General features: G+C 39.7%; 1 protein-coding gene across 2 annotated transcripts in view; it reads left to right on the forward strand.

Annotated features, from left to right (window-relative positions):
* The window catches only part of LAMA2 (laminin subunit alpha 2), a 393,833-nt gene that overhangs the window by 356,847 nt on the left and 24,730 nt on the right, over positions 1-12,256 (forward strand). Inside the window, exons 50-53 of one of the 2 annotated variants that reach the window (XM_068938256.1) lie at positions 3,941-4,085; positions 6,421-6,559; positions 8,248-8,259; positions 10,709-10,829. In XM_068938256.1, the coding sequence (XP_068794357.1) occupies positions 3,941-4,085; positions 6,421-6,559; positions 8,248-8,259; positions 10,709-10,829 (417 nt within the window). The remainder of the gene's footprint in view (positions 1-3,940; positions 4,086-6,420; positions 6,560-8,247; positions 8,260-10,708; positions 10,830-12,256) is intronic. The other variant, XM_068938257.1, reaches the window with a different exon arrangement.

Here is a 12,256-nt window from a genome sequence, read left to right on the forward strand (position 1 = left end):
GAAACTGGTCAGCTCTTGTATGAGGAAAAAAGCTCTTGCTCCTCCTGAAGACTTGCAGTTGATGAAGAGGTTCAGTGCCCTCCAAGCCAAGGAGGGGCTGGGCATGGCTTTTAGTGAAGCAACTGGCCTGACAGACCCTGTGCCATGCAGGAACACCCAGCAGAAGCAGTGTGATTGTTGTGGGTGACTCCCTGCTGCAGGGCACAGAGGCACCCATCTGCTGACTTGACCTCTTGTCTAGAGAGGTTTGCTGCCTGCCGGGGGCTTGGAACTGAAATGCCATGGAAAGACTGTCGAAGCTCGTCCACCCCTCTGACTGTTACCCCCTGCTGCTCTTCCATGTAGGCACCAACGATACTGCCAAGGGCAACTTGGAAAGTATCAAACGGGATTACAGAGCTCTGGGGATGGTGGTCAGGGGTGTGGGGGCCCAGATCATTTTCTCCTTGATCCTGCCAGTGAGGGGGAAGGATGGGAGGAGGAGGAGATGGATTCTGCAAGTTAATAACTAGCTGTGCAGCCCAACTGATCAGGAGAGATGGGATCCACCTCACTAAACAGGGTGCACACGTCTTTGCCAACAGGCTGGACAACCTGGTAAGAAAGGCTTTAAACTGGGAAAGATGGGAGAAGGGGAGAGTTACAGAGACAGGGCTCAAGCGGGGATGTTTCCAGCAAGTGCATGCAACCAAGGAAGTAGCTACAAGGCAAGACTACGGAGAAACTTCTTGCATCCCTTCCGGGAAATCATCATGCCTGGATACCTCTCTGAAGTGCCTGTACACAAATGCTCACAGCATGGGGAATGAACAGAAGGAATTAAGAGATCTATGTGCAGTTGCAGTCGATGAGGCCATCTGCAGACAGCTAGAAGTAGCCTCATGATCACACCCTGGTTCTCCTGGGGGACTTGAACCACCCAGATATCTGCTGGAGGAACAACACAACAAGGCACAAACAAGCCAGGAGGTTCCTGGAGAGCATTGATAACTTTCTGACACAGGTGATGGAGGAGCAGCAAGGAGGGGTGGGCTGCTGGACTTTGTACTAACAAACAAGGAAGGGCTGTTTAGAAATGTGGAGGTTGGGGGCAGCCTCGGTTGCAGTGACCATGAGATGGTGGAGTTCAGGATCCTGCAAGGAGGAAGCAGGGCAAAAAGTAGGATCACAACCCTGGACTTCAGGAGGTCAAACTTTGGCCTCTTCAGGGACCTTCTTGGAAGAATCCTCTGGGATAACGCCCTAGAAGGAAGACACATCCAAGACAGCTGGTTAGTATTCAAGCATCACCTCTTCCAAGCTCAAGAACGGTCCATCCCAATCAGCAAGAAGTCAAGAAAAGGGGGAAGGAGATGCGCATGGATGAACAAAGAGCTCCTGGCAAAACTCAAACATGAGCAGGAAGTGTACAGGAGGTGGAAGCAGGGATAGGCCACTTGGGAGGAATATAAAGAAGTCGTCCGAATATGCAGGGATAGGATGAGGAAGGCCAAGACCTATTTGGAGTTTAACCTGGCAAGGAATGTCAAGGACAGCAAGAAGGGCTCCTTTAAATACATCAGCAACAAAAGGAAGTGGAAAAATGTGGGCCTGCTGCTGAATGGGGCTGGGGCCCTCATGACAAAGGATGCGGAGAAAGCAGAGATACTGAATGCCTTCTCTGCTTCAGTCTTTGCTGCTAAGACTGGCCCTCAGGAATCCCAGACCCTGGAGAGAAGAGAGAGTCTGGAGAAAGGAAGGTTTTCCCTTGGTCGAGGACGATTGGGTTACAGATCATTTAAGCAAACTTGACATCTACAAGTCCATGGGCCCTGATGGGATGCACCCACAAGTGCTGAGGGAGCTGGCGGATGTTATTGCGAAGCCAGCCTTAATCATCTTTGAAAGGTCCTGGAGAACAGGAGAGGTGCCTGAAGACTGGATAAAGCAAATGTAACTCATCTTCCAAAAGGGCAAGAAACCACAGGCCTGTCAGCCTCTCCTCCATCCCTAGAAAGGTGATAGAGCAGCTCGTCCTGGACGCCATCACTAAGCATGTGAAGGATAAGAAGCTGATAAGGAGTAGTCAGCACAGATTCATGAAGGGGAAATCATGCTTGACCAACCTGACAGCCTTCTCTGATGGAATGACTGGCTGGGTAGATGAGGGCAGAGCAGTGGATGTTGTCTACCTGGACTTCAGCAAGGCTTTGGACACTGTCTCCCATCACATCCTCCTAGGGAAACTCAGGAAGTGTGGGTTGGATGAGTGGAGGGTGAGGTGGATTGAGAACTGGCTGGATGGCCGAGCTCGGAGGGCTGTGATCAGTGGCGCATTCTTGGGGATATTCAAAAGCCATCTAGACAGGGTCCTGGGCAACTTGTTTTAGGTGACCTTGCTTGAGCGGGGGGGTTGGACTAGATCTCCGGAGGTCCCTTCCAACCTCAACCATTCTGTGATTCTGTGCGATTTATAAAGACTATAGACAGATCCCAGCATCTCTGGTCCAGATTTACTTGCAAGTCTGACTGAGAACAGAATCCTTTCCTTATCCTTTTCATATGGGCCAAAAATTATGTACAGTAGTTGTACATAATTGTATGTGGTATGCATGTCTTGAAGCATTATGGAGAACTCACTATTTTACATGTCAGAAAATTGTTTAGGTAAATCAACCTTATTTCAGATTTCTCTAACTCTCTTTTCCGTCTTGGGAAAGCTCAACAGAATTGCTGAAATTACTGAGGTGGTGGGGGCTGCCTTATTGTCGGTGACTGACTTTACTAAAAGATAACACTATATTATAAAAATTATATCTTTATGTAGTTTTATAATTGTTATTTAATTAATTCTTATAATTGTATCTTGATAGTATAATTATGTAATTATATCATTCCGTATAATTATATTCCATATGATTAGTATTATAATTGTTATTACTTTATGTAGTTTTTAATATAAGAAAGATGCGTTTGTATTTGTGAACAAGACTGGGAGTAAGCCATGGAGCAGGAAGGCCAGCAGTTTCTGATATAACCTCTCTCTTAAAATAAGGTCCCACAGTATGAAAATTTTAAAGATGCTTGTGATGCATGGATAGAAATACATAGCATCTAGAATACTGACTTTATTAAGTTTACTCTTTTCTCCTTACCGTAATTTTGTGTTGGTATGCATAACATTATTCTCCTAGTTTTGCAGAAGTATTCAGAACAGAGTAAACTATCTGCTCTCTCCCTATATCTGTGCAGCACAGGCAGAACTAGCCATAAGCAAAATAATTGCTACACTTAAAATTTCCCTGATACACTCATGTCCTGGGTCATAGTTCTGCCATTATTCGCTTGCTGCCTTTCATGTTATCCAGTTTCCTGGCTATTTGTTTTCCCGCTTTGTATCCTGCCAGCTATTTTTTTGTAGATATTAAAGTATATACTATGGCTGCAATCAGCCATCCCCAGTTGCTGCTTAGTGGTACCAGTGGTTGATGAGAAAAAGCAGTTCATTGCTCCATCAGTATAGTTTACTGTTTGGAAACCCTGGTGAAACAAATCTGTTTCACCATCTTTAGTACTGTTTTCTGCCTTGCAAGTTTAAACCTACCTGAGGTATGTAGAAAATACACTAAATGTAGACAGAAACATACTCAACTCTAAGTATTAGTTTCAGGTAATTATAATTTGTCTTCCTGTCTTCAATCTGAGAAAATAAAAGTACAGACTCTCCAGCAAAAGTCCAGTTAAGTGCGCAATCCAAAGTGGAAGAAATGGGGGGAAAAGGGAACTTTATTACATTACAGTTCTGGGCAGTAAGTGCCTAAGCAGATTTACAAAAGTGATTGAAAAAAGCTGTCTATTGCCACTCAAAAAAAAGAGGTAGAATTTAATGTCATCTATCTCTTATCCGTGTAATTCATGTGCTTTTCACCCCTCAAATTCATCTAATCCCTTTCATTAACAGAAGGATTTCATGAGTGTAGAACTCAGCAGTGGACGTATAAAAGTCAGCTATGATCTAGGTTCAGGCACCACTTCTGTTATCAGCAACCAAAACCATAATGATGGCAAATGGAAATCTTTCACCCTGTCAAGAATTCAGAAACAAGGTGAGTTCCTATGGAGTTAACCCTGTGAGTTTCCTAATTACCCTACCCAGCACAGCTAACCATCTAATCATGGGGAAGTGGATCTGCAAAATTTCTAGAGTTAGAACGTTCTAGTGATTTAGCAACTTCTGTGCAGATTACAGGTGTGTTAGGTTGGATGTGAGTGATTGCAGTGTCAAACAGGCCTTTTACGATTTTCTTCTGAAACCGTTAGCTTAATTTTCAAGCATAATTCTGCTTTACAGCTGGTTCAATGACATTTTAAAATGCTTGAGTGAGAAAAGCAGCTTTTTCCTGAGTTCGCTGACGTTATTCAAAATGATAAAACAAACCTATGTGATTTTTCTTGGGACAGCAATAGCTTTTATGCTGTACAGTCGTCCCATACTCAGGGTATCCCAAAGTGCTTGAAAAAGCATGGACTTAAATACTGATAGTACAGTATCTTGGTAGACAAACACAGCAGTCATTTTACATTCAGTAATGATATGCAGGGTGCCATGATATGACGCTGCATGGAAGCAACTGGGGATATCTTGAACAGTGCCACTGACTCTTGAACCTTTTACTCGTGCAAAATGTGAAGCGGTTAGCATTTGGAAAGATTGATAAGAATCCTGGCTACTGTGCTGGTGAAACCCTTTTTGTGCTTGTTTTTAATCTATTTAACAGATTGCTAGTATCTTATCTGAGACAAATTAATTTTATTTATTGCATTTGTGACAGTATCCTTATGCCTTTGTATCCTGAAGTCTTACAGCAGTCTGAATCTTCAGGGTCACAAAAAGCCCCTGAACACGCTCTTCCTCCTCTGGTGGCCCCTGAAGTGCCAGCTCTCTACCTGGCCTTTGCATCTCAGATGCAGACCCACTCTCTTGTCACGCAGCTCAAGTGGAGTTGGTACTTGGGAGCTCCAATCTGAGTTAAAATGGCCCAGAGCTCTCATGTGGAGATTTGCTGCACCTTTATATGAGGGATGCCTTGTTATCTTCATACATGCTTAACTCCGGACCAGTTAAGATAAAATACAATGTAAAGTAACTCTAACTTAGTCGTACCATACAAAGTAGATAGCATCAGGTAAAGAAGATATAATTGCAGAAATGAAAAGAAAATTACACTTAGTCTATTTACAGGAAGGTACAGCAGGAAAGTCTATCCCCCATTCAATCCTCTTCCACTCCTAACAACCGAGTAGTTTGGTTTCAGGTTTTGCACATTCCATGTCGTTTTAAAGGCATTTATTCACCAGCCTCTACAAGAGACTTACGTCTAGGGAGAGCTTCCATCAGAGAACGCTCTTTGTCCCATCTCGCTCTCAGATTGCTCCTTTCTCTCCATTGAGTATACATGCCCTCATCTAGCCAGTCAGTCCTCCCTTGGAAATCTCCCAGGAAGTGCTGACAAGACTTTCGTCTCCCAAAATCATTGTTTTCCATCTTTGACCAGAAATCAGCCTGGACACTTTTTTAATTAAAATAAAAATTCTTTCCATTCCTTAGGTATATAAACATCTGGGTGTTTTTAGTTTAGTTTAGTTTTGTTTTTTAAGATTAAAACTATTTCCTGCATGTAACTGTCTTTTTTTTAAAAAAAAAGAAGGGGGGAGGGGGAAGAAAAAAAACCCTTTTCTTTGCATCCATGAGGGAGAAATGAGCGAGAACATCCCCTTATTTCCTGGGAGCTGCCTGGTGTTTTTCAGTGTGGCAAGTCTCTCTCACTAAACCTGACCTTTTGTATTAATACATACATTAAAAACATACATGGAACAAACATTTATATGGATAATTGTACATAGCTCATCACTGACTCTGCATTGAGATAAGACATGACAGCAGTTGATTGCTTTGAGTTGACAATAGGTTTAAAGTGACTGATCTCCAGTCTCTTAGGCACATCCTGACAATGCTGAACAAAGGTTTTCATTTAAAAAAAAAATGTTCAAGTGACAAGCTTTGGCCTGAAATCACAAATTAGATGCAAAATGATCTCTTCTGTCTTGATATTGTCCTGAAATGTTAGGTCAAAGTTATACTGACAAAGAGAACATACCAAATTACAACTGCTTTAGGAAATATATTTAAAAATAAAGCATACAGAATTGCTTTAGCATTTTCAGGTTGTTATGGCAACAGAGGAAAGTGTGGGTCTCCCTCCCCCTGCCCATAATTGGCAGTTTGGAAATCCAGTACCTTCACTGCAAATGCAAACAACTCCTTGTCCCTCCCCCAGCCTGCTAACCCTCCACATATTTCTCTTTTGGTTTCTTCACAGGGCAAATTAAGCCATTATTTTTAATGTCTGGTATTTTGAAACTAATCTTAATCTCTTCCAGCCAACATATCAATTGTAGACATAGACACAAATGAAGAAGAGAGCCTAGCAACAATTTCTACAGGAAGTCACTTTGGGCTTAACTTGAAAGGGGATGAGAAAATATATTTTGGAGGATTGCCAACCCTGAGAAATCTAAGGTACTGTGGCTCAAAGCAACTCCTTTCTGTTCGGGAAGAGAATCCTGTTCTCCGTATCAGTTTCTCTAGTTCACTAGCAATAGTTAATGGTGAATTCCCAAAGCACTTACGATTACACACCAGACTGACACTTGCTCTGTATGTGCTGTATATATCAATGTGACACAGCTCACAATGTTCACAACCCAAATGCAGTGTAAGCTGTGCTAACAGTGCAGTACCGCTTTTTGATGCTGTGCACAGCCACGACGTAGCTGGCATTCTATTTGTAAGTATATTCTTTTATTTGATGAATACAGTTTGTGACGCCAAACGTACAGAAGTAGCTCCATACCTCCACAAAATTAAGCACAAGCATTTACCTTGCAGAAGTAGAAAAATTGAACTACGAGGTACTACTCATAGGATTACTGTTATATGGATGCATATATCTTTGCATAATCAGGGTCAGTATACTTTCAGTACATATAAAAATGTTGCATATATAAATCATTTAAAATTATTTGTAGGCATAAATTCCTGGACTCTGTAGATTAAATTAAATCAAAGTATTCAGGAATTAAAGTAATGATATGATATTTTTGATATAGTTCATGTAAGTAGAGTGAAATGTGGCTTTTTCCTTAGTAGGCCCAATCATGAATTTCTTACTCAAATAAAATTCCTATTGTTTAATTATTTATAAAATATTGCATATTATTATTAATGACCTTTAACTGGAGCCTTAATAAATTTTAAGAAATGGGATAACAGGTACCTGAATTTAGCAAGTATTTAAATACTTGCTAAATACTTGTGTTTTTAATAAACCAAAAACTTTCTTAGGGTTTAAGTGAGTACTCAGCAGTTTTGCAATGACAAGAACAAGAGAATGCTGCCCTGCGACGAGCAGATGAACAGCACAAAAACAAACCCATTAATCTATGTCAGCTTTAGCTACCTGGCATGATGACAGCCTAAAGTCGCCTTGTGCACAAGGAACGGTTGTGATTGGTCCATAGGCTGTTCTGCAGCTAAAAGAATGGACGTACTTGCTAATTTATTAGGTTAATAACTGGCCTCTGATATCAAATTACCCAGTGATAAAAAGATCCAAGCTATTCTACGTGTGGAATATAACACTATATTATGTAACTGTGAAATCACACCAGTGCATAACAAAACGTCTAGAGAAATTATCTTTCAGCAAATCCTTTGTGGTTGCTTAAAAAATAAGTGTACCACCGCTACTTGGACCTGTAGTAACAGTTTGCCTGCAGCTGTGATTCATTGGTCATTGACACAAGATGCATGTTACAGTAAATTAGAATCAAAGATAGTGAAAGGGAGATTGGGGAAACGCTGAGCTACTGCCAGCAGTAGACCCTGAGGAACCCGTGACTTTGTAAATATCAAGTTATGTCAGTCCTGCCACATATTTCTACATGATTTCCTCTTACTCAGACCAGGGATAGCAACAAATTATTAAAGCTCTCTGATATATTACATTTTAAGGTATCTGTTTGCAGGCTAACACTGTTAATTGTTGCATAGTGTATATACATAGTCGAAAAGAATCTCACGATCCATCCTGTTCTTTGTAAATGATGTGTATCTGCTTCATTGTGAAATATTTTGAACGTTGTTGATGAATAACATTTTCTACAATTAATGTAATTCTTTTTTACTGTCTTTCTCTCTCACCCTAGTATGAAAGCAAGGTAAAAATAATCAGATTATTTGCATGACTTGCATGCATCTGGTAAGCACAGCTTGGAAGCACAGGCGGCAGTGCAGAAGCAGTGTGGGGGTAGTATTGATACCAGCTGTTACGCTGAAACTGTTAACTCCGCTAGCTGGTCTGGCTGCAACAAGCAAAGCTGCTTGCTCCCAGATGCTTAACACTGTCATGTTACATGCTGTGCACACACCTACACAAACAACATGCTGCTTCCTTCAGCTGTGTTTATTGCCCTGGGATGCTTTGGAAGCACAGCTATTGCAAGCTGTATTTCAGAGGTTGGTTATGACTTCTACTGTGTAAGAGCAACATAGCTCATTATGTTCTGGGTCAATAGGTGAGGAGCACTGCGCTCCAAGCTCGCAGTTTAATTGCTGAAAGGGGTACAATAGCTAAGTGCAGTCTTTTGTGAAATTAGCCACTTTTGATTTTAAGAGTGGGGAGGTTTGGGGTCAGTTTGGGCCCACTACTTTTGCTTTTCAGGTAGGAACTAAACTTGACCATGACTTCCAATGTAAAACTTGGCTTCAGTCTGAAAAATGCAACTTCCCCACCCTGATCCAACAAATCCATTGTTTTAAACAAACTTATAATATTTTCTCCTATAATCCAGAAATCTTTTCATGCATGCTCCTGAAATTGAGCTAGTTTGGCAAAAAAAAAAAAAAAAAAAAAAAAAAACCCAAAAACCAACCCAATAATTTATCTAAGATCTGAATGAACGTGAACCTTTTTATATCTTTTGGAGGAGAACAAGGGGAAAAAGGAAGTCTTGAGAAAAGATGAAGCAAGTGCTATATGTTTACAAGGATGCAGGGTTCATGTCTCTCGTTGGGAATTACAGGATGAGATAACAGCAAAATCCTTTAACTGGGTAGCATGAGGGCAGTTGGACAGGGCAAGAAGTAGGTAGGAATATGATTTTTTTCTGGATGGCAAAGACAGGCCAGCGCTGGGAATTATTGGCAATGAACTGGCAAGAGTTCTGCTGCTGGGAAGATGAGTCTATAAAAGAACTGGGGATGTAGAGCTGGGATGCAGAAAATCAAAAATGAAAGGTGACCCTAACAACATGGCAGTAAATAAGGCAGAATGAGGATTATTTTAGTAAACCAAATGGTTACTTTAACTTATATAAAGGATGCAAATTTGCCAGAGAATACAGTGAGCTTGCTAAGATGGCTTTAATGCAAGGAATGGCTTTCAGTACCAAAATGTGCAGCTGAACAGTAGCTGTGTAAGATGATTTTGCTTTGTAATTAGTGTTCTTTAAAAAAAATTTATTTCCTTTCGGGGAGCTGAGTTTTATTTCTCTCCACAGTTTTAACTCCTTATTATTTTCTAAAATTGTTTTTCTTTCTCTGAGCTGTTCAGATTATTAAGGTGTTCTGCTAAACTGTCTGTCATCAGGCATGGATGACTGTGATATCATAACTGAGTGAATTAATTAGTGCTTTTTTTTTTCTCTTTGGATTTAGTCTCCATTGCATGAATGGCAGCTTTTTTTCAGGAGTGACTTGAAAAGGCTTTTTTTCTTGCAAACCTGGTTCCGACGTTGCTAGCAGTCGTGGCCCTCACTCTGGTATTCCCCGGCCTGTAATCTGCAAATTGTATTTTTTTATTCAGGCATGCTAGGTGCACTGTTTCTTTCTGGATTTTTGTCATTTCTTCTGGCTTCTAGTTGTTGAGCCCCAAAGCATGGTACTTTGCAATTCTGTTAGACTATTTCATGCCTTGGATGTATAGTCAGGTTTTGGAACAAACCTGAGTGCTCTTTTTTTATTTAACTGACTGAAAAGGTCAAATACACTGCTGCATCACAAACTGAAATACACTGCAATTTTCACACTGCAGTGAATGATACTGAAAAAATAAAATATATAGAAAACAAATGTGGGTCCACACGAACATAAGGGATTCCCAAAGCAAAAAAAAATCCAAGATTCAAATGAAGTATTTTTTTTCAGCCTTTAGCAAATATTTTATCCAAAATGTTTGTATGCTGCAAAAGTTCCTCTTTCATTAAGATCTCGTATGCATAAAGATGAACAAACCATCTGTCTTCCAGTCCAGGTCTCTCTTTACTGTTACGATTCTCCAGCTTGCATCTTTCTGCTTTGCCTGAAGAATAACTATTTAGTTATTTCATAGTTCACTGCATTTAAGCACCAAAGGTGGCAGCACTTCTTTACAAAAAAGAAAAAGTAGAGAAGAGGACTGTTCACAACAGGAGATGAGATGAATCTCCTGTTTTGCCTTTGATGGGTGATGGAAAGCAGAGTGCGCTATGTGATAGATGGTGGAAGGGAACATGTATTTGTGTGTGTGTAGTTTTTTAAAAATCAAGGATCCCTGCATGTAAGAGTGTGTGTGTGTCTGCTCCCTGAAGTCTAGTTTTGAAAATATATTGTATTTTTAAAACTTTTTAGGCCTGAAGTGAACTTAAAGAAATATACAGGTTGCCTCAAAGAGATTGAAATTTCAAGAACACCATACAATATATTGAGCAGTCCTGATTTTGTTGGCCTAACCAAAGGATGCACACTGGAGGTTAGTCTGACTTCTATGTACTTTGGTCTTAATGGGCATAAACGTTTTCTAGTTTTGGATTTTATGGCATAACATGTTAATCATATAATGCATGTTCATGCACATAGCTAGGGATCTAACCTGAACACCAGAACTGTTACATGTTGACTAAACAAGGATAGAATTAGGCATTGACAATATTGTAAAAACCTTTAAAAATTTTTGTGCATATAAAATTCAAAGTTTAAAGCCAACATTGTAACAGAATTGGTGATTATAAAATCATTCACTACGGAAAATCCTGAAGGACTTTGAAAACCACAGTTTATGTTCGGGGTAGCTGAAACAAAGTCACCTTTAGGATAGAAGCTGTCTTTACAGAGCACGTATTATTTTGAGCTACCACTGAACTGGTAGGCACGTTTCTTACTGACACCTAAGAATGACTGTGTAAAAGTGGTGTGATTATTTTAAGTGTAAATGCTACTCAAATCTATTTATTTTCAGTTGGTGCTGCTTCTAATTAACAGGCTTTCAATGAATATGAAACTCAAGGAATCTGATCCTAAGCTTAGGAGAAATACAGTAATTTTCCGCGAAAAAAGGAGAGTCATCATATGTAAAAAAATATTTCCAGTGACAGTCGTCTCCCAGTGATTAGTTTGTATTTCTTCCCTGGAAATGTCTGGTACATAAGATAGTTTTACAACTTGATGCATGTTCTGGAGTTTCATATCAGATAACAGTACAGTAAATCCAAATGAGTTGCAGTTTACCTGATGTTCTCCAAATATTTATCTCCAAAATATTGAAAGTTTGCTTTTAACATTAACTGGAACTTGGCCAGGACAAAACAAAGATGAGTAGTGTCTTTTGCTGTTTTGATTACTTCTACTTCTGGCAAAAAAAAACAGAACAATAGGATTCTCAGACAGGGTATTAGACTAAGTGGATCTGTCACAGGATGGCCATTTTTTAAGTTTTCAGGTTTGTGACAAAGCTAAATTGAAAACAACCAGATTGCTCAAATTCTTTTAAATCTTACAAATTTGGATTTAGTTAATATTTTCTTCAGAAGTTCAGATTTGTTTTCATTTAGGAAAGAACGATAGTTGTGTTCATTTTCTTCTGTTGCTATGAATCTTAGACAGAACTTTGTTTTTCAGCTTATAATATAACTCTTTTGATTTCAGAGTGAGAAATCTAATTGGATTAAGCATTTTGCTGGGGAATTAAATAAAAATATTCTGATTTTACAAAAACAGATATATGGGTTAATAAAATGAGGTAAAAGCAAAAGAAAAAGGCTTCAGATACACTTGGTTATTTAAATGCCCTGAAATTTCAGAGAAAGGTAAGCATAAAAATGATTGTGTCTGGCACAATCTTTTTACTCTATGTGTGAAAACAGTTTTACTTACTGAAAAAAGGATGAGTTATTTTAGAAA

The sequence above is a fragment of the Struthio camelus genome, chromosome 3 (genome assembly GCF_040807025.1).
Source record: "Struthio camelus isolate bStrCam1 chromosome 3, bStrCam1.hap1, whole genome shotgun sequence".
NCBI lineage: Eukaryota > Metazoa > Chordata > Aves > Struthioniformes > Struthionidae > Struthio > Struthio camelus.